General features: G+C 34.6%; 2 protein-coding genes across 2 annotated transcripts; both read left to right on the top strand.

Moving 5' to 3' along the window:
- Positions 1-1,226: 1,226 nt before the first annotated feature.
- On the top strand, positions 1,227-13,810 carry LOC131652118 (uncharacterized). Its single transcript, XM_058921895.1, has 14 exons — positions 1,227-1,379; positions 1,468-1,891; positions 1,975-2,043; positions 2,122-2,229; positions 3,784-3,852; positions 5,037-5,141; positions 5,423-5,470; positions 7,994-8,100; positions 8,188-8,256; positions 8,786-8,837; positions 9,434-10,062; positions 11,652-11,849; positions 11,923-12,043; positions 13,461-13,810. The coding sequence occupies exons 2-14, from the start codon at positions 1,496-1,498 to the stop codon at positions 13,530-13,532; spliced, it is 2,043 nt and encodes a 680-aa protein (XP_058777878.1). The 5' UTR covers positions 1,227-1,379; positions 1,468-1,495; the 3' UTR covers positions 13,533-13,810.
- A 1,284-nt stretch (positions 13,811-15,094) lies between these two features.
- Positions 15,095-17,500, top strand: LOC131652120 (serine carboxypeptidase-like 49). The gene has a single exon (XM_058921897.1). The coding sequence runs from the start codon at positions 16,241-16,243 to the stop codon at positions 17,180-17,182; it is 942 nt and encodes a 313-aa protein (XP_058777880.1). The 5' UTR covers positions 15,095-16,240; the 3' UTR covers positions 17,183-17,500.
- Positions 17,501-22,751: the final 5,251 nt, after the last annotated feature.

Below are 22,751 nucleotides of genomic sequence, written 5' to 3'. Positions count from 1 at the left end.
CTCTTATTGACAAGGTTACATCAATCCCTTCAAATCCATCTAAAAGTGTAGTGGATCTTTCGTCTTCACTATCATCCAAACCTTCAACCACTTGATCTCTTAATTCATCTACATCAGTCACTCAATTCACACAAGCAGGTTCCCTAACATGCATTTCTATGTTTTCAACACCATGTTCTATAAATAAGTCTCCATCAATACCCATTAAACAGAAATATGAAGCAAAATCATAGCAGCAGTCATAGTTTCTAATCGAAAAAAACCCTCTTGTATTTCCAAAATCTTTGTCCATACCCTATAGCTCCCTTTCCTGTACCCAACGTATTCACTAACTTGTCAACAATGTCCATTGTCCAGTTTTCTATGTGTAACCCAGACACAATTGAATCAACCCCCTCTATAGATTATCTCATCACTGTTTAACCTAATAAACTCACCCCATGGTGAAAAATCACGTTAAAGTGTTGCACATCGTGCGTTTAAACATTCAAATAAAAAAACCCTAACAGAAGAAAAGCGAAGAAGATGGTGGGGATGAAGAAGATGAAGTCATTCACGAAGAAGAAGAACTTGATTTCCATTTACCTCAGACATCGTTGCCATCGTTGCCTTTGTTACGCCGTCGTCTCTTACACAGAGCAGTCGTCACTAGCTACAGCTGCCGTCGTCCAAGTTACTAACAATGGATTCTGATTTTGGAAAACTAACCCTAATTTTTACAAGGGGTTAAAAAAGAATGAATTTAACCTATGCCAACGTGTCATCTCATTTTTTACATTCCATGCCACATATTACAATTCCTAATTCCACATATACATTTTCATTTAATTAAATAAAATCTGACTGAACAAGTGGCAGCTGGGGGTGTTTTCACATGGAATCTACGCAAGTTAGGGAGTCATAAAAAAAAAACTTTGCCAGGGGTTAAAATCAAATCTCGCTAATATTATATGAGATTTATGTATTTAACCCTTCAATTTTTTACCGTCAAAACTGTTTTATCTCAATTTTATAAAACTAGAAATTTGTTGATCTAAACCGAACCGAATTATAGACTATTTGTTGATCTAAACCGAACTGAATTATAAACTACGGTTCAACATTGAGCTTGTTCAACCGGATGATTCGATCTAGTTTTTAAAACATTGCCAACTTGGATGCCAAGGAAAAATTAAAAAAAAAACTATATTTATTTGATTCTTATATTTATTTTTCGCTCAGTTGAACCAAACCAGTAGTATATTACAGCGCCGGGCGAAGCCCAAACTCAGCAAGCCGTTATTCCGCCTTGTTTCTCGCTGTGTACAAGCGTAAAACTGCCTTCTACCCTTAAACCTTAACCAGTTATCACCGTCAGCACGCCTTAACCTTGCGATCAGGTACGCTATTTAATTTCTCCTAATTTTTCTACTCTTTTTGCCGCCATATTCTCTTCTCATATCGAACACTATCTTGTTTTGTTATCAGTTAAAGAATCCCTAGCATAAAGTCTGTTATGGATTTCGACGACATAGAAGCGCCGATCAAAGCCACTTCTCGCGTCTCAAGATTCGCGCCAAAAGCTTCCAAACTCAAACCTAAAACCGAACCACCACTCGTTCCCAAATCCGAACCACCCTCATTCCCCTCCACCAAAGTTGAGCCACCAGAAATTGACTCAACTGCCAAACCTAATGGCACCAAAACTGCCGCGCCGACTAATGGCACTGTCAAAATTGACGCTGAATCGAAGCCGGAAGCAAAATTGGATTCCATGGATGTAGAAATGGCAGAGGCTGAAGTTCAAGAGGATTCAACACATGCCAATCCAATGGAGGAAGACGAAGAGGAGGACCCTGTTGTTCGCGAAATTGATGTATACTTCTCACCTTCCATCAATGGCGGCACTAAGGTTTGTTACTGCTTATGCATGTTGTATAATGGATTGCACACTTTTACATCAGTAGTCTGATTTATATTTTGGTTGTTTTTTAGTTGTATGTTATGCAATTTCCTTTGAGACCTTCTTGGCGACCTTACGAATTCGATGAACGATGTGAAGAGGTGAGTTTATTCTTATTATTATTTTTGAATAATTTTTGTTAATTATGTTGACTAATTATTGTGTTTTTGATTGTGTAGGTTAGATTGAAACCTGAAAGTTCAGAAGTAGAGGTCGATTTATCTGTTGATTTGGAGTCAAGTAACATTGATAGTGATTTTTCCGAAAAACTCAAATACACGAAGGAGGTATTTTCACTATCTAGTACAATGTGCTATAAAAGCTAACTCACTAATTGCTGCCAAGATAAACAAGATGGCGTTTGTGTTTACATGTTGTATGTTTTAATAATTAAATAACTGTAATTGACAAAGAAGGCTCCATGTTCATTGGCATTGCACTTAGGGGTCAATAACTGTATTTCTTTTGTGTATTTTGATGAGAGTGATTGCAGGCGTCTTGTTGACTAACTCAGTGAATTATGCTCCAGATAATATATGCATCTTTGAAAAAGGTCTTACTTTTGCTAGCTTTTGTAAAAATATGATATGGGTTGTAGCATTTGAGAAAGAAGAAGAGATGATATGGGATGTAGCACCAGCAAAAGAAGAAGACACCAACTTAAATCTTGAATTATTGATTAAGATTAGGATTATTTCATCATTTTGAAATTCTACTATTAATTAGGATTTTCTGATTAGGATTTCTCTATCTCTTTAATTTGATAAGATCGTGCATGACAAAATCCCTTTCTATGAAAATTTGCTCTATCTCTTTTAACTTGATAAGATCCTGCATAACATGATCCTTTCCTGTGAAAGTTTGATTAAGATATCTTAATTACCTGTTGCCTTTATATGGGTAGTTTGATGATGGAATAAACAAGCAAGAAATCTAGTTTTAGGAAAATTTGTGTTTGTCAAGGAGGACTCTCACGGATAACTCTACTTCTCACTCTTACCATAGGTTGAAAGAAAGATACCACCATGTCTAGACCTGTAATTGATCCCACAAGATGGTTCTTAAAAGAATATTTAACACTTAAAAAAAGGCGAGACCCTAGATCAGAATTAGGCCATTAGCATAAATTATTTACTACAATTGACATACTTTTTAACCAGTTGACAAGTATGTTAGTTGTAGTGCGTCATCATTTACTTTCTGTTTCTGAGCATAGGTTTAGGACGATGTTTTCTTAACCTATATATATATATTTTTTATTGCGATTCAATTGTCAAATTTGATGTGTATTATGTGTTTGATTGAATGTACGATGAAATTTTAGGTCTGGTGGAAAACTTACTCCATTCACAAGCAGCAAATATGCTGCTTTGCTCTGAAAAAGCATATTGTTTCTTGAAATATTGCAAACAAGTAGAGGAGAAAAATTGATTTTTTGTTTTTAAAAAGCTTGCATGGAAAATTACTAATGCTCGACAATCAGCATATGTACATGAAACTGTGTCAAATCTTTATGACTTGAATTAATGATACAACTGTGCTAATTTTACAGACCCCAATACATTGTTCAAACTTTGATTCATGTCGTTAATCCCATCTAGTGTGGTAATGCTCGGTTGCACACTTACCCTGTTGTTGTTGTGTATTGTTTGTTTCTAATTTTTCATTATATTTTCTAAATATTCTCCTTCTCTTCTTTATTGAATTGCTGGACAGACTTTTGATCTATATGATTCAGAGTTCAACGCAAACAGTTGTGTGCTCTATCTATGAAGTTGTCTCAGAAAAGTATTATATATTGTAACTTATGTATTTGCTACTATATTTTTTATTCTCTCCAGACTCTATCAACTACATGGAAACCAGCTCCAGCTAATGGCTGTGCCGTTGGGCTTCTTATGGGAGATAAGGTATTTGTGTCTCATTCTAGTCTGTAATGTCTATTTTTGTTCCAAAGTGGTATATCATCTGATCATTGTGTTAGGCGTGCCATCATCATGTGGAAGACTGTTATACTATTTATTGAACATTTAATTCTTCAATAACTAATTTGGAACATGCGAGAGTTTTGGAAAAATGCTTGTGAGAATTGGTTATATCTTATTCAGATTTTTAGCTGAAGGAGCAATTAATTAATATTATCCTTAATGAAAAGCTCATTGAAATGGCAATCCAGCTATAAGTGTGTCTCTAGGTATGTTTTAGTGAGTTCTGAAAATGGGGAAAATGTGAAAATGGGGAAAATGAGGAAGATTGAATTACAATCATGCCTTGAAATCAACCTCCTCTGGAGATGTAGATTCTTTTAGGATTTTTAATTTCATGATTTAGGTTTTCAATTTGGGATTATTTTATCGTTATTATGGTGTTTATCTATTTTAGTATAGTTTGGATTATCTTATTCAGGCTTAAATCAGGAATACGTATTGCGCTGTTCGCTTTATTGAGCCTGTAAATAGACGTTTAAATGTTCAGAGGCATTTGAATTTTGATGATTAATATACAATTATCAATTAAGAGAGTATCTATATTTGAATCAAAGGAGCCCTGAGCTTAAAGGAGCACTTTAGGTTTATGGAGAGAGTGAGCATTCTTTGATATTTGTCCTACAAGAAACAACTCCTCAAAACATAAAATAAAAAGTAGAAAGAAAACAATGGAAAGTCGTCTTAGAAGGAAAATAGGTTATATGTGTTAGATTCTCACACAAACAATCCAACTAGCTTGACTTACTTTCGCTTATCGACTTATTTATAATTATATGTAGCCTTTAAAATACTTCAGGACTGAGAGCATCATATGTCTGTTATCTGCAATTTCGTGATTCATTTATGTCTCATGTCTACTTTTCTCTTCTGACATTCTGATAACTTGAGGGTTTCATGGTTTTACCATTGTGATACTCAAGTAGCTTGTTTAGAATATTTCAGAGTTCAGAGTTCAGACCCACTGTAATTATCTTCAATTTTGTGATTTTTGACTTCTTATTTCTTTTGATAACATGAGAGATTTATGAATTACATCACAGTGATACTTCCTTTGATTTTTAGTATGGGAAAGTTTGTAAGATTGACTGCCTCTGTCTTGGTTGCAGTTGCACCTTCACCCAGTTCATGCAGTTGTGCAGCTCCGACCATCACGACATTATCTTGATTCTGGTGGCTCAGAAAAGAAGGATGCTGCTCCGTCAAAGAAGCAGGTATTGTGTTTGTTACAACTTACAACTGACTAGAAAAGACTGCACAAATATAAGCTTCAGGAATTGTTATTTTTGCTGGCTGGCATTGACATTTTGTTAATCTTGAAATTATCTATCAACTTGTTTTTTTTCAAGCCTATCGAATGCTGTGATATTATGCCTTCGATTGATTCGCGGAGCCGACCCAACTTCGGGAAAAGGCTTTTGTTGTTGTTTATCTACAATCTGTCAACACATATTGGGCATCCAATTATCTAATTGATTTTGTTTCTTTGTTGCAGAATAAACAGATGAATTCTTCAACTGAGCAAAAGAGTGACGATGATCAGGTATAACAGTGGTTAAAACATCAATGTAACATCTAGCCATTTTTGGTCATAATGGGATTATGCTATATTTATAAATGATCAATGTATTTAATATTATTTCTGAACTGGATATGTTTACTAGCAGTCTTCCTTTTCCTCTTCCTCTCTCCCCCGTCCCTTTTCCTCCAAACTTCTAAGCAAAGCACCCACCTGTAGACTTTCCAGAAGGCAGAACACTGATTATGTATTATTAAAATAAGAGGAACATGTCATCAATCATTTCTTGTCATCATCCTATGTAAGATAGTTCTTCCTAAATATTCTTAAGAATGATATCTGATGATAAAGCAGAAACGACGACATTGTGGGAATAATATAACTGTAGGTAGCTAAAAAAGGTTGTAAACGAGATAATGATCAAGAGTGGAACATTTACCTATATTGAGAGTAGTAGGTAGTCAACTGGAATGTTAGGTGGGTCGACAATGGGAGAAGGGGTTGAAACGTGAGTTGGATGATGTGAATAACTCCAAAATTGTACACAAAATGATGATTAAGAGTGGAACATTTAACTTTATTGAGTGTAGTAGATATTGAGTGGCTCACCAAACTCTTTAACGAAATTATGAGGTCAAAGCGAATGCTGGATGATTGGAAAAGAAACACGATAGTTCCAATCTATATGAACAAGTGAGATAAACAAAATTGTGCAAATTTTAAGAAAATTAAATTTATAACTCATATCATAAAATTATGGGAAAAAGTGATTGAACGGAGACTAAGAAAAGAGGCTCAAATTACTTATAATCAATCTGGTTTTATGCTTGGGAGGTCGACCATAAAAGCTATCTATTTACTACGACATGTGATAGAGCAGTATCAAGTGGATTAACAAGACTTGCACTTAATTCTTACTGACTTAGTTAACTTAGAGAAGACGTATGATAGAGTGCCTAGAGAGATTTTGTAGAAAGTCATAGAAAAGAAATGAGTTAGGATTGCCTATATTCGAGCTAACCAAGATATGTATGAGGAGGTATCTACTGGTGTGCGGGCAGAGTGTGGAGAGACGGGCGATTTTCGCATAACAGTTGTATTGCACTAAGGTTCTATATCTAAAACCCTATCTTTTTACTTTATTTTTTGATGTACTCATGGAACACATCCAAAAACTAGCACCGAGGACGAGGTGTATGCTTTTTACAGATGATATAAACCTATTTGGAGAGTTGAAGGAGGGTTTAAATGAGAGAGGTTAGAGATTTAGAGACGGGCCTTCTATATATAAACCTAAAGAAGAAAAAAGAAGAGAAAAGAAAGAAAGAAGAGGAAAAGAAGACTTAAAAAAAAAGAGTAACAAAGAAAAGAAATAAGAAAGAAGAGAAAAGAAAGAAAGAAGAAGATAAGAAATAAGAGAAAGTAAAGAAGAAGAAAGAAGAACCGAGAAAAGAAATAAAAACCAACTTGACAAAAGGGGATTGCAGGCGGCGGCGCTAAGAAACGAAATAGACAGAGGCGGCGACGCTGAGAAACGAAGCAGGAGGAGACGGCACGGGGAAGAAGATTGTGAGAAGAAAACTCTAAAAACTGAAGCGAAAGAGTGTGAGAAAATCAAATCCTCTTTTTTGCGTTTTTAGTTAGGGCAAATTGGAAAAATTCCACAAAACTCCTCCGAAGTTTATTTATTTTGAGGGTATATTTGGGTTTTAGCATTCAAAATAATTCAAACCCGCTCGGATTGGGTCCCATGGGTTTTTCCTTTCACATTAAGAAGGTTTTTCGATGTTAGAAGTTCTTAGTACATTCTTCTTGCCTTACATTTTGTTTTCTTATTGCCCGTCCTAATTAACTCAGAGAGGACAAAATGTTTTGGTATTTGTATTCCCAACGGCTTCTAATGCTTAGAAATCCTATTTTAGTTTGATAGGTCCTGTTAAAACTTCAAGGTCATGACAAACTAAAAATGATGGTTGAAAATAGTCATTATGGTGCTATCTTCTAAGAAATATTTACATTTACCACCTCTAATGAAGACTAATATTAATAAATACTTCCTATTGGATGATACTAATTATCTTACATTAAATAAATATTGTTTTCAATGCTACAATTGGAAACTTGGTGAAAATGCTTCCATGTCACATTATTTATTGAATTATTTGCTTGTCTTCTCAAATATATTATATAATAGTTGTAAATTGTAATGAATGGAAGAGAATATCGATCCACTATTTTTCTCACCGTTTTCATTTACAGTTTTTTTTTTTAATTTTTAAAACAGATCTAGCATTTTCAAAACTTTCGACAATGTCAAATATTGTGCAGTTTCTGAAAATGCATGCTTCGAAGCATGTCTTCCATCTTCTCTCTATCACAATTGTTCACTACAGGAGTCTTCCATCTCCTTTTAAGCAATTTAAAACAAATATAACTTCTAGAAAATGAAAATTAGAAATATTTTACAAAAGCAAAAGGGAGCTCTTTTGTTTTTACTTTATTTTTTCCCTCCTTCTTTTAATGTCTTTATCTCTATATCTTGTGCAGTGTTGGCTTCCTCTTAAGTACCATGGTTGCAAGAGTGATATCTCATCTAGATATTTTCAGCAAATGGTGGCACAAGAAAGTTCTCCCATAAACTTTGAAATGAACACGTAAGAATATGTTCTTTTATTATGTTGTACTCTCATTTATATGAATAAATTAATTGATCATGCTTGTGAATGTTTGAATGGTTAAAGGTATGACTACATTGCTACACTTTGCCCTCGAGTGAGCAGCAACACTCTAGCCAAAGGTCCTTCTAAAAGGTAATGTCTTCCTTTATTTTGAAGCAGACATCTTTATTTTTAGCCCCTAGTTCTGAATCTGAAGAATGGGTACTTGTTAAACACGGTGAAGTACCCACACCGGGTATGTACGTAGTACTTTTTGGTATTTCATTTTTCCATATTATTTCGTTGCAAGTGAAATTTGCGGCTTTCTCGCATATTGATATAATATTATTTGTGCATTTGAGTTTTGTTGTTGTGGCCAAACTTAGTATTTGACTTTTTAAACTTTTATTGTGATGTTTTTGCTGTGAATTGAACAATTTAGCTCTCTCATGTTATATTATTAAAAAAAAGCTTTTTTGAGGGTTACTCTTACCTCGTACACGGTACTGTACCCGTATCTGTGCATCCTATCCTAGTTCTTATTAAAAATTTGCCATCTTTCTGTTGTACTTACAAATACACCCATCTCTCTATTCTTTTTTGTTGTATTCTTCCTCTTCTTGATTTGGTCTCGTCAATAATATATTTATTTTTCTTATAATGCTATATTGATTTTGTTCAGGTTTCTTCTATCATTGCCGGTGGAAAAACGTCTTGAGACATTGCTTATTGAGGTTTGTAGCATCCTTAATTGACCTTGATCTCTTATTGTTGAGAAAGAGCGTTTATAGCCAACAACATTCTGAAGCTTCTGTTTTCTGTTCAAAAGGCATTTGCATTTTGTTAGGCTGATACAAGGTTTATGGGCAACATATCGGTGTTATTTATTTATTTTTAACAATTTATGTTTTAGAATAATTATGTTGGTGATAGTTTTTGTTTAAAATTATTTATTGAAGGGTTTTTTGTTTCCATGTATCTTTAAGTTTTATTCTCATGTTATGGCAATATCAAGAGGGAGGGAGAAACTTCTAATTTTGGTATTTTGTAAGAGTTTAATTTTCATGCACCACATATGTAAAATTTTTTAGACTGTGTCAACACATCACAACTATTCATGCATGACTTTAACGGAGGTTATGATAAAAGTCAAACATTTGTAATGATCTAACAATTATGATTGATTGACAGTGTAAAAACACTTTACAATGAACGTGTATTTGAGTTAAATTCATTTTGTAATATTTGTAATATCCTCACAATTGAATAGAGTAATATTCCGTTTATCATGTATTTTTCTGTACACATCTAACAAAACTCTTTATCATAGGGCGCTCCGCTTCATCGTTTTAGTGCTATCAAGCACTTTGCTCCTGAATACTCTGACGACGAACTACTGAGTTTTCTGCAGCAACATGCACAATTGCTGCGGGGATACTGGATTCCAAGAGGTAAATTGCTTTATCCTAATGGCGGTCTAGAATTGCTGGCACGAAATTATGTCATCGTGATGTTTCACAAGAGTTTGAAATATTTGGCCGATGATTTGAGAAGACTTGGTAAACTTGCTAATCTCGTGAAATCCTTTCTGATGCAATTTGCTTCGGAAAAATTTGATCTAAAAGACAAAGTTATGTATTGGAAGTTCAAAGAGCTTCCAAATGAGTCCTTTATAAAAGAATTTCCAAGTATTGTTAAACAACAAGATGAAGTTTTTAAGCTTTTGGAACAAGAGGTATCTGCTGTTGTTGATAATGCCGGAAAACACAGATCAAATAAAGTTGCTGTAACAAACAGTGGTGTCACTGTCAACAGTGCTCTTGTTACATCAACAAACCCTGATCCACTGGTAACAGTTTTGGGGGAATTGCCTCCTAGGGAGACAGCCATGTCAAGTGAAACTCGTCGTGCTCTGCCAGTGGCCCTCAAGAAACTTTTCCAGACTCATAAAGTTTGCAGGTATGGTTTCCCATTTTGAAATGGTCCATTCGTCAGTTTTGGAGGCCCAAATATTGTAGGTTAATCCATATTGTATGAGAAATTAACCTGTCAACCCCTCACTTATATCACACTTATATCTGACACCCCTCCAAAGTGCATGAAAAGAGCAAAATAACCTTGTTTAAAGTTTTCAACAAAAAATTTGAAATCTCCTGGGCGATACCGGAAATTTCAAACACATACCGGAAAATTAGAAATTTCTGGGAGATTTTACCAGAAATTTTGAAATTTCCGGGAGATTTTATCAGCAATTTCGAAATTTCCAGAATTTTACTAGAAATTTGGCAACTTACCGGAAATTTTGTATATACCGAAAATTTCAATATTATATCGGAAATTTTGTTCGGAAAAAATTGTTCCCATTTCATCAAGGGCATTTTTGGAATAATGAAAAATGGGGGGTGCCAGTTATAATTTGGGGGTTGACAAGTAAAATTCTCATATTGTATTTATATGGACCAACTAGAAATTTAACATAGTTCTTTTAATGCTTTTTCTTCCATCAAAAGAATTCTGCTATTTCAAAATTGAAGTATGATAGAACTGGTATGATATAGATCAATTTACTGAATATGATTCTGTTATTGTTAATAAAACTTCCAGCAGTAACTTACAACAAAGGTTACTCAATTTAGAAATTAAAAAGAGAAGCATATAGAGAATAAGAGTGCCCTATGAATGCGATAGCCTAGTCTCTTCTAACCAAACCAAGTCCCCAAATAACCCAATACTTTCCTTTTCCTTTGAGCCTATATTTATTATTCTAACTTCCTACACCAGTTTCTTACTTCCTACAGTAATTACAATTTACAAAGTAGTTACTGTTCACACAACATTTAATAATAATAACACTGCCATTTGGATTGAGGGTTGTTTTAACTTTGAAAAAATGAATTTTTTCTTTATATTTTCAAATATGATTTCTACAAAAATATTTTTAAAAATTTAGAAGTTTTTTTAAATTTGCATTATAAATTGAAAGAATAATTTTGATATCCTATAACATAAATATACATTATTGTAGATTAAAACATAGTCAAAATCACAATTTTTCAAAACATGTATTTCAAAAATGATTTTTATGAAAAACTATTTGAAATAGTTTTAAATTTTATTGAATTTTTGAAAATTTGATATTAAAAAAGAGTTATAGTTAAAAGATGAAATACCTGAAATTTTGACAAAAAAAAGTGCCCATCCATCCAATTCTTGGAATATCAATTGGAAACGGCCAATATAAATAAAAGCAATTTTTGTTTAGTTTTATTTTTTTTAAACAAAAGTACGTAACACTGTAAAAATCATTTAAAAAAAATGGTAAAATAAACAGGCCCTGAATCTCATTCAGAATGGGATGGGTGGATAATGCCAATCTAGTGAATTTATAATTCTTGGTCTGGGTAACGATAATTACATAGGGAAACAATCTCTACTAGCTGCTTCTTTATTTAAAATTTAAATTTAATTTGGACATGCTGATGCTCTATATTTTTAATTTTCATGCTCGGGTGACTGTTCTCTCATTTAACTTTTATTTATATTGGCAGCTTCCAATTGATATTCCAAGAATTGCGTGGATTGGCACTTGCCCAAACAATGCTTCCAAAGGGTGGTTCTAAAATTGCTGTGGATGCAGCTCATAGTCTTGATGTTCCACAAGACGAGCTGAAGGCTGTATTGGCTGATGTTGCATGCGATATTAATGGTTGTTATGTGTTAAAATCATCACAAGACGAGCCATTCAGGTTCTCTCTCTCTCTAAATATATATGTGTTTTTTTTTGACAATACTTGTGATAATATTGTTCCTTCCTTGCAGAGATGTTGTAATCGAGATGCTTCGTGGAGTTGGACCCAATGGCAAGCTAAAGAAGGCTGAGATAATGGAAGCTGCTAAGAAAAAACTCGGTAGGGAGATCCCTAACAGTGAATATTCCAAGGTTAGTGTTCTTCTTGTCTAACAACTAGATTTTTTTTAAGGTATCTTGATACTTTTGAAGTTATAGGATATTATAGTTATTGGTAATATTTGTGGTCTCAATGATTTTAAAGCATGCACTTGAGTAGCATGGTTATAACGTTATAATTTTTTTAAAAACAAGTCACTGGCGCGTATGAAGCCAACAATAATGTGTGTTTGTATATGCTTTCTCTAGTTCACTTTGGTTGGTGACTTCTTTTCTTTAGTACTGACACATCCGATCGAAAGTGTGTCCGGAAGCTTTTTTTCTTTATGACTAATTCATAACAGTAGAAGTTTGTATACCTATTCATGGAAATGATGTTAGGGAAGTTTAGATATACAAAGAACCATGCACAACCATAGTGCCTTCTCTCTAGAATGCCTTGGCCGGTGGCAACTTTTGAAGCACCGGCGCTTCTGCTCAAAAGCGTGTCTGGTGTCCAGTACATGCCAGAGCTTGACACCAACATTTGTGATAACAAACACTTGTGATAACAATCAATTGTCATTTCTTCAAATTACGTGTCCATGTCAGTGCTCGTAATGCTTTATTTTCTATAACTTATAACTTACTCCGTCCGTTCCTTTTTGTCATACCAAGCAAATTAATAAATTGTTACCTTTCAAATAATAATTATTCTTTTATTTATAATACCCTTAACTATTTATTATTCATTTGGTTTTGTTCTTTCAGTAATAAATGATTAGTGGTAATTTTGACAAAACCGTAATTAATACTATATTAAACTTTGAAAACAACCATTAAAAAGAAACAAATTCTTCAATAAAGTGATATTTAAAAAGAAACAAAGGGAGTATTAGTTAACAGTGGAAGATTGTGTGTTTGAACTTGATCAATTGACTTAAGGATTTTTTTGGGAGTTTGGAGGGGAAAGGAGGGGAAGACTTTAAAAAAAAGGGAAGGATTGAGGAAAAAGAATAGAATGATTTAGGGAGAGTTTGGGAAGATTTATTTTTATTCACTAACCAAAATTTCTCTAATTCGGGAAACTAAAAAGCTGTATTGGAGGAGAGGTTTAGAGGGTTTTGGAGGGTTTAAGACAAATTGTTCAACTATAATTTTTGTTCAACTATACAAAAAAATTGTTCCAAAAAATATTATAGATTTCTCAATATATATTTTTTTAAAAATCATTTTTTGAAGTCCTCTATTTCCCTTCTCTCCAAACTCCCAAAAAAAGTCTAAAGTAAAACAAAATGTGCAAAAATTCATATCAAGTGAAGTGTCTCATAAATTATCTTAACACAGTAAAACACAAATACCTGTTTCAAATCATTCATCAATTATATCATTTTTCTCTCTTTTCTATCAAGAAATATTGCTTACAATGCTAATGATTGTTTTGTTTTTCTTGTTCTAAACAAATTATCAGGCAATAAATGAACTATGCGTCTCAAAAAATTCTCACTGGGTCTTGAAAAGCGGCGATGGTAGCAAGCAATGATTCAAAGGCCAGCTGATTGGTTCAGCAGAATTTTCATTATCCTACGAAGCACATTTTCCCCCTTTTTATTAACCAACTGATCTAACGTTTATTGGTGATAGACTTCATACTGCTCAAATATACCTTAGGAACTGGATATATAAATTTTTTTCAGAATATTTTTGATCCATGATGACAGTCCTTATAATTTCATAAAGTTTAGCTTGCATTGACGAACAAGATTTTGTTTCCTTTTTCCAACGACTTTGATACATGGAAAGTGATGGCGTTTAAATTTATCATGCATGCTCAGTAGATTTCTGTTTAATATGAGTCAACTGATAATAGTTATGTGGGTCTCAATTTTTGCTTAGATTGATTTATTTTCATAGGTAGTTTTTTTTAGCCTGATGAGATTTTATTCTTCTAAAAGAGTATTTTACATGCTTTTCCAAACACGTTCTGTCCCTCAATCTAACGCAACGTCCTTTGTTGCCTACCTACTCTTTGAATCAATTTTGATAGCATCTAATGTCATATCTGATAGCATCTAACCAGAACCAAATATACTTTGACCATATATAAGATGGAAGTATCTTTTTCGTTTATTCTTTTATAGTCTAGTTCCTTCAAGACATGCCATTGAGGACCCAAATGCTACTGAGCGACGTTATCAAGTCAATTTCTTTTCCCATCTTTATTGTGTGAGACGTATCTCTGAAATTCTAAAATATCCTTGAGTTTTAAGGTACTAAATTTTATTTTTTGTCAAAATTTAGTTTAGAGATACACATTTGAATATTTCAGAGGTTAATTTGTAAATACATCTCCAAAGTCACATTACTTCCTATGTAAATCAAACAGCCACTCCATTTTTATCAGAAAATAGTTCAGTTCCCCCTATACCTTTGGCCTGCTGATGCTTTGATCTCCCTCGCAGCGAGCGGATGCGGTTAGGATTTCACGGCCGAGTTTCATTAGTGAACTAAGAAGGAAACACAAGAAATGGTCAATTTTAGAGATGCGTCTTTGAAAAAGTTTAGTTTTTTATTTCAATGGCAGCAACATCTTCTACACTTGTCCTAATCATCTAAAAATTATCCAAATGTTCCTGTATATTATCTATTTTGAAGGCTAATACTATCTAATGCCGTAAAAGTTATCTATTTTACCTAATACATAAATTAAAATTCAAAATAATGTTGATGAGATGCAAAATATTGAATGTAGTAGGTAGAGTGAGTTGAGATTGGTAAGATAGAAGTAGATATTCTTATGTTAATTGAAAAGAAGACTGGAACAATGTTGCTCATGAGCTCCAATATGGAAGAAATTTTTTCTGAAAATGAAAAAGGAGAAGATGGAGAGTCTGGCCCGAGGTTTAAATACATTTACCAAATTTGGAGATGCATCTTCGAATGAATTTTTTGAATTTAAAAAAAAAGGTTAATTCAGAGATGATTCTACAAATATACCCTAAAACACCTTCGCCTATATTCGTAGATACATCTCTAAATTCAATTTAGATAAAATGAAAAAATTGTGTGTTTGGAGATGTATCTTTGAAAATTTGAGGCATTTTTAACATTTCGCGGGGGCCTGAGAGAAGGTAACAGAGTGCAAAAAGAATTCCCTGTTATCAATTATAATTAGTTTTATATTGGTTGTTTAGACACTACATTTGAGGATATTAACAACGGAGTCTATAGATCCAATTTCAAAACCTGTTGAGGAGGATGTAGAAGAAGCATCGTATTTGTACATAAAACAAGTGTCGCAAACAAAAGTGATGACAAAAGAGGATGAAGAAATAGAGTCCCTGAAGAGCACTCACCACCGGAAAAACCATCAAGTTTCGATCACACAACTCAACTCACATCAGCCTTTGATTCTTCATCAATGTTCATGGCCGAGGCTCCCTTCTAGGTAAATGCGTTTCGGGATGAGGCAGATTTTTCAATTCAACCAAAACCTCCAGATTGAAGCTTTTCAAAAACGACTCTGAAATTCCAAGATGCAACCCGATCACGGTCTGATTCCCTCTTTTTGAAGGGGTTTAGAAGAACGAGAATGGGGAAGTTAGGGAGGAAAGCGGCTCCAATCAGTTTCAGGAACCAAAGAAAGTTAAAATACAAGTTGAAAAAAAAGCTTCAAAATATGATAGTTACGATGGTAAAAAAATTCAAGAGAGTGATGGTATGACAAATCCTTCAAACACTGTTGTTGAAGAAATTCTACCCATTTCACTTGTTGTTGTGTTCAGTGATAATGAAAAGAGGTCGAACAGATTGAAAGAAAAGTCTCTAAGGTTTTCTCCTTCTGGCGGATCATTTCAACAATATTTAGAAATGATAGATTTTGAATCTTCATTACGTCTCATGGTCGAGCCTCAATTCAACGATGGACTGTTTCATGATGATGTTAATTTTGCGATTCCGCCGAAACCACCAGATCAGATTGTTGCTGGGTTTTTGCGTTGTGGAGAAAGTGAATTCCACAGGTACACCAACAATTTGTTCTCAACTTTCGCCTACAAACTGTTTGTTAAAATACCCCTAACACCCACTTATGTGAACACCTTTATGTTAAAAGAATTGGAAGTAATTTTGACTGAAAGCTTGCATAACAACATCACTGAATTTAGAGTTGCTTGGTCCTTGATTGGTCTCTATTTCATTAAGAGTTTCAGTCCCTTTAAGGCATTGCCCTAATACTTGAATCCACCTCAAATGCTTGCACTTCCTACTGGTCAACCGTGGTCGTCCTTAACTGGTTGCAGCAGTGAATTGGCAGTGTTTTATGAAAATGGCCCTTTCGAAATTGCCGACAACATGTCCCTTACATGGAACGAATATGATTGGGACAAGGAAATTTTTGCTGCACATCCTGAATATGCTACATGTGATATTTTTTTAACGGGTGAATCATATGATGGGCATTATGTTCTGGTTTTTACTGCTCGTGTCCACAAGGGAAACAAAGCTAAAGAAGGAATTCATATAAACTTGAAGGGATTTTCCATTGTTAATGGGTTCACTGATTTCAGAATTCATTATAAAGCTTATGCAGATTATGCACTTGACATGCGCATAATTGAACAACCTGACTATGACAGCATCAACAAAGTGTTGGTTCTAGCCTACGAATTGACAATCAAACTATGCGGTACAGATGGAAAAATCTCATGCACAACTTCATATTTTGTTTGTAATACTATATTCATTCCCATCATGTCACATGCTAGACATATCAATTACTACGACATCAGAAAGAAGTGTGGAGGGATTCTTTGCTATGACTTTTCGAACAAGGAAAAGTTCCTGAACCAAGGATCTGTTCGGGATGCACTAGGGGTTGGAGATATTGATTTTGTGTCTTGCAGCTCTATAGTTTTTCAGGCTATGCTAGTGGATTGGTTGCGAAACCTTGACGTTGGTATTCCTGCGTTGTTGCCCTTCTTGAAGGCTGTTTGTCAGAGTAAGAAATCTTGGCTAGCTCGGCACACCAACATTGACCACTCTGACACAATGCAAACCTATGTATTCATTATCCTAATATTTTCCGGCATTATTCTGCTACCGGTTCTTCTACTTGTTGCTTTAACAGATGGTGGTGGGAAGAACAAACAGTTAGGAAAACAACTTTCAATGAACTTGGCGAGTTATCAATGAAAATAAATGAGTCTTTATTTTTATTTCCTTTATTTTATCTTCTTCATAGTTTAGATTTTTCAGTTTTTAGTAGTCTTGTTAGGGTTCTAGATTTAGCATCCTATCAATTGGTGCTTTCATTTTCGATCTCACTTCCGCCTAAAATCATGACAATCTTATTGTTTGATGGGGAAGAAGATGCATATTGGTGGATTCTTTGTTTTGAGAAATTTTTCAAGGAGCATGAAACACCCAAATCATTGAAGGTTTTGAAACCTTAGTGAAAAATAAAAAATACACATAGAATTCGAAAATGTATTTTCGAACATTCCATTCAACACTCCATCTATTTGTAAGTGAGCACACTTATCTAATATGGAAATGCGTATCTGTAACAAATGCGGAAGTATACCTCCGGATAGAATTTAGTCAAATATGCGCCAAACCTCTTACTTTCTCATTTTTAGAAAAAGCACACCAAAATCTCTTCTCAAGTCACTTCTCTCATACCCCAAGTTTTTTTAATCAAGCTAAGTGTTTTCCTACCCCACTGAATTCAAGTAGTTTGTCAATCAACTACACTTTTTGTAAGGTTTTTTTAATACGCCACAAGTGTACCACAACACCAAAGTAATATAAAAAGTTTTATCGATTCCACATAAACCAAATTTTTTAAACATTGAACTCTATTTAATTTATGTTTAGTTAAAGTGATCAAATTTTTAGTTTAGAAATAGTAAAATTTTAAATAATATTTATGATTAAAAGTAGGACCTAAGGTCCTTGATTCCTATCTATAAGAGATCCAAATAAGTTTATGAACCCAATACAAAAAGCAAACAATTTTTTAGAAAAATATATTTATTTTTACAATATCTACTTTCGTCAGCGTATTGTCCTATCTTAAATAAATAACCTACCCACTTTCATCAGTGTAGTGCAAGATGGTGAATCATATTGATATAGTTGGGAGACTTGATCAGGTAAAGATTGAAGGACAGAAAAACACTTAGAAAGGGGGGGGGGGGGGTTTGAATAAGTGTAGTCTAAAAACTTGAACGATAAAAACAATTTGCACAGTTATTTTTATCCTGGTTCGTTGTTAACTAAACTACTCCAGTCCACCCCCACGGAGTGATTTACCTCACCTGAGGATTTAATCCACTAATCGCAACAGATTACAATGGTTTTCCACTTAGTCCGCGACTAAGTCTTCTAGCGTATCCTGATCACAACCTGATCACTCCAGGAACAAATGCTTAGACACAAGCTAAGACTTTCTTAGAGTATCCTGACCACCACGTGATCACTCTAATTACAACTGCTTATACACAAGCTAAGACTTCCTAGAGTATCCTGATCAACACTTGATCACTCTAGTTACTTACAAATTAATGTAATCAATCCTAAGAGTATTACAATGCTTCTGAAAATCTATAATCACAACAGTGATATTTCTCTTAAAGTTTAAGCTTAATCTCACTAATATATTACAACAGCAATGTAGTGAGCTTTGATGAAGATGAAGTTTCTGAGCTTTGAGTTGAACAGCGTTTCAGCAAGTTTTTCAGAATAAGTTCGTTCAGAATTGATAACCTTGCTTCTCATCAGAACTTCATATTTATAGGCACTGGAGAAGATGACCGTTGGGAGCATTTAATGCTTTGCGTATTCCGTACAACATTGCATTTAATGTTTCACTCTTTTGTCAACTACCTCGAGCCTTGTTCACGCTGTGTCTACTGACGTTGCCTTTAATAGCTTCTAACGTTCCTTTTGTCAGTCAGCGTAGCCTGCCACTTGTACTTGCTTCTGATCTGATGTTTGTGTATACGACGTTTGAATATCATCAGAGTCAAACAGCTTGGTGCATAGCATCTTCTTGTCTTCTGACCTTGAAGTGCTTCTGAGCGTGATACCATGAGAACTTCAGTGCTTCTGCTTCTGAACTCAAGTTCTTCTGATGCTTCCATAGACCCATGTTCTGATTCTGCTTTGACCATCTTCTGATGTCTTGCCAGACCATGTTCTGATGTTGCATGCTGAACCTTCTGAGACAAAGCTTCTGAGCGCTGATTTGTGCACACTCTTTATATATATTTCCTGAAAAGGAAATTGCAATGTATTAGAGTACCACATTATCTCACACAAAATTCATATCCTTGTTATCATCAAAACTAAGAATATTGATCAGAACAAATCTTGTTCTAACAAAGATCAAGGGAAGAGACATTGCAAGGGTCAACAACAAACTTAGGGTTTGTAGGTTTGAGTTGCTTCAATTCTCTTTTAACAACAATATGTTTACATAGTAAGAAATTATCTCAATTTCAAATTGAAATTGGGGGGCAGATGTATCTGTAACAAGGACGATCAATGAACTGTTTAAACAACTCCTTGTGTCATCTCTCTTTCTCTATCTATCTCTTTATTTCTCTTGCACTTAAATTTTCATTAACAAATTGTTATCTAAACGCGACACTTCCGCTAGCAAAAGTTTAAACTCTTTTCTAAAACCTTAAAAATTGAAATTTTGAATTAGGGGATCTAGTCACCCCTCTAGATAAGGTCTCATCGTGTAAGAAACTGTTGCTCCCTCTACCGTTGTTTTGATACGTTATGATCACCTTCTTCGTGTTCAAGTTCCCTTCCTTAATTTTTATATTTTTTTTACTTTTTTTGTTTCTTCTTTTTCAACAAAATTCCTTCTAGTAATGTTAAAAAATAGTTTTGATGTGTGTTTGAGGTGTGAAACATATTAATTGATGTGTGTTTTGTTGTGTTCTATTTGCTAAGCTTTCAAATCTCTTTCAAATCTTTTGATGTCAATTGTCAACTTTTATATTTGATAATGAACTAATTTTATGATGCAATGGAAATCATATCACTGTTTCGTATGGATTAAGAGCAACTTGTAATTTTTTAAAATAAAAATAGAGCATAAAATAAATTACGTGAAATGTATTACTTAAAAAAATAATAGCATATAATACACTGATGAATATAATGTTTGAAAAAAACATTGTAAATCGATCAAACGAACCAAACCAAACTGAACCAAATCGGTTAGTTTTGTTCGATTCTATTTTGAAAAATGTTAAAAATTGAATGGAGATATCATAAATTCAGACATTTTTTTAATCAAAAGTCGATCCAAACCGAACTGATTACACTCCAAGTATTAGACGTTGAACCCTATTCAACCTTAAGTTTGACCTCTGAGTTTGAACTTTGAAGTAGTGTTCTCAAGCATTGCAATAAAACTCGTATTCGTGGGTATCCGCCGAACTCGCCCCGAAGTTGACGGAGAAATATGGAGACGGATTTGAGTTTTCCCCGATTACAAAGTATAGAGACGAGTCGGGTAATAGAGACACTATTATCCACTCTGAACTCGTCCTGTTTATTTCAATATGTACATCATTATTTATTTTTGATAATTTAGAATATTAAATATATGATCAATGTTTTGATATTTTGATTTGTATTTATTATTCAAAATATTTGAAATGTAAGTATGTAATTTTTTGAAATTATTTTATTTTATTATTTATAAGGTAATTCTATTTTGAAAAAAATAAGTATTTTTTGTTAAAAAAATTATTTTCACTAAATAAATGATAGCGGAGCAAAGATATCTGAATCCAACCCGAATCCGTTTGGTATGTTTGAATTTTAATTCTCCATTTCCATTTAGATTTAGGGTGGGGAACAAAAATTATTTAAGGATTTAAATTTAGATTTAGAAGAGGTAATTAGGGGTGTTATAGGATCTTCAAAACCGAGAACTAGATCGAGAACCAGACCAGTAGAGCCGGACCAATGGACCGACCAAAATAAGCATTGGACCGGTACTGGATAAAAAATTTATCCGTTGCCTGAAGCAAGAACCGAACCGTTTATCCAACGAATACCCGGTAGTTTTTCCTATTTAAAGTTATTTTTATTCATTTTGTCAAATTTTCTCTCTCACTCCCTTTCCGTCACTCTCTCTCTCTCTCTCTCTCTCTCTCTCTCTCTCTCTCTCTCTCTCTCCCCCACTTCCTCATTCATCCATCTCCTTTCATAACCCTATGGTCCCTATCTAATTTTACGTTGTTGTTTGTTATTACTTAGTGTTTCTTTGTTAGAAACTTTGATTCTTAGGTTGAATCGTTGAACTTGAAGCCATTCCTGTAATATATTATAAAATTCCTTTCTTTTTATTTCTGTATTTGTATGTGTATTTATTTTTGCTTGCATGTTTCTATATTACTGAGATTATATGTTTGCTTGCATGTTTGATACACAATGTTTCAATTTGACCTAAATGGAAGAGTTCAGTGAGTTTGATCTAGATTTTGCCCTAATTTTTGTTGCGATAACAATAATTCTTTTGATGCGATTTGAGATTGTTTTGTGTTGTTGAGGGTTTTGAATTTTGATTTTGACCTAGGGTTTTTGAGTAATTAATTTGAACATGATTTTGATTTGATTCAATTATTCTTATCGAAGAGGCTGAATACTTGAATGTGATTTTGATTTGATTCTTAGTAAATACTTTGGATTCTTTTATATTGCTGAGGTTGTCTTTGACCTGTGATTAATTTTGTTGCTGAGATTGTTGTATTGTTTGATTGATATTTTATTTTATGCCATGTCTTTTCAAGATTCTTCACTGACTCCTCCTCAAATCATGGCTGATCTTGCATAAGACGCCAACGAGAAGCTATCCACGTACTTGCATAAGACGCCGTCTCTTGCTCGTCCAGATCCGCATCATCACAGGCATAACTCCTAGGAGGAAGACCGTAATGCCCCCTCCACCAGAAGAAAGGGAACATGCTACAGAGCTTGGTCCTAACCTCACAGTGCTCATCCCGCTCGGGCCTCCCCTCCTCGTCACGGATCATCACCATCTGAGCCAACGAAGTATACGCCGCCTGGCTTTGTAGACGGACGATGAAGTACTGATCTTTGAAATCCTTCACCGAATCGATGTAGATCTTGAAAAGCTTATGGTCAGCATTCTTGAAGGAGACCCAACTAAATCGCCCACCGACTAATTGCCTCTGAACTCGGAAGCAACGGCCGAACAGGGCAGTAGTAGCCCCGATTCCCAGATAATCACAAACAATTTCGAACGCGCGCATGAAGGCGAAGGCAGCAGGGCAACCTGAAAACTGGTGAAAGGAAGACGGAACCCTAGCTCCCTGAACACGTACTCGTACATCGCAAAACTATCCCCGGCGAAACGAGAGCAGATCCGATCATTTTTAGACGGACATCCGACTTGGAAATTCAGAGGGTCGCTGGGCCCCCTATCTTCAACCTCCCTGAAGGCCCCGTTCAGAGATTCGGTTTATCGACAAACCACGGTCAGAGGCTCGTCGGCCACCCAGTCGACACTACTCTCACAATCATATTCGAAGAGCGGGGTCGGCTGAACCCCCTCCTCGGCACCAGAACTGGGGGAACCCTCCTGTTCTTCCCCTTCCTCTATAGCCGCGAGATGAGAGCTGTCAACCTCGATCACCTCAACATCTGAACTGCTCGCAGTTGTCTCTCACGAACTAGCCCACGAGCTAGATTCCGATTCCGACGACGAACT

The sequence above is a fragment of the Vicia villosa genome, linkage group LG2 (genome assembly GCF_029867415.1).
Source record: "Vicia villosa cultivar HV-30 ecotype Madison, WI linkage group LG2, Vvil1.0, whole genome shotgun sequence".
Taxonomy (NCBI): domain Eukaryota; kingdom Viridiplantae; phylum Streptophyta; class Magnoliopsida; order Fabales; family Fabaceae; genus Vicia; species Vicia villosa.
The sequence above is the reverse complement of the archived record's forward strand: the minus strand, read 5'-3'. Positions and strand labels throughout refer to the sequence as shown.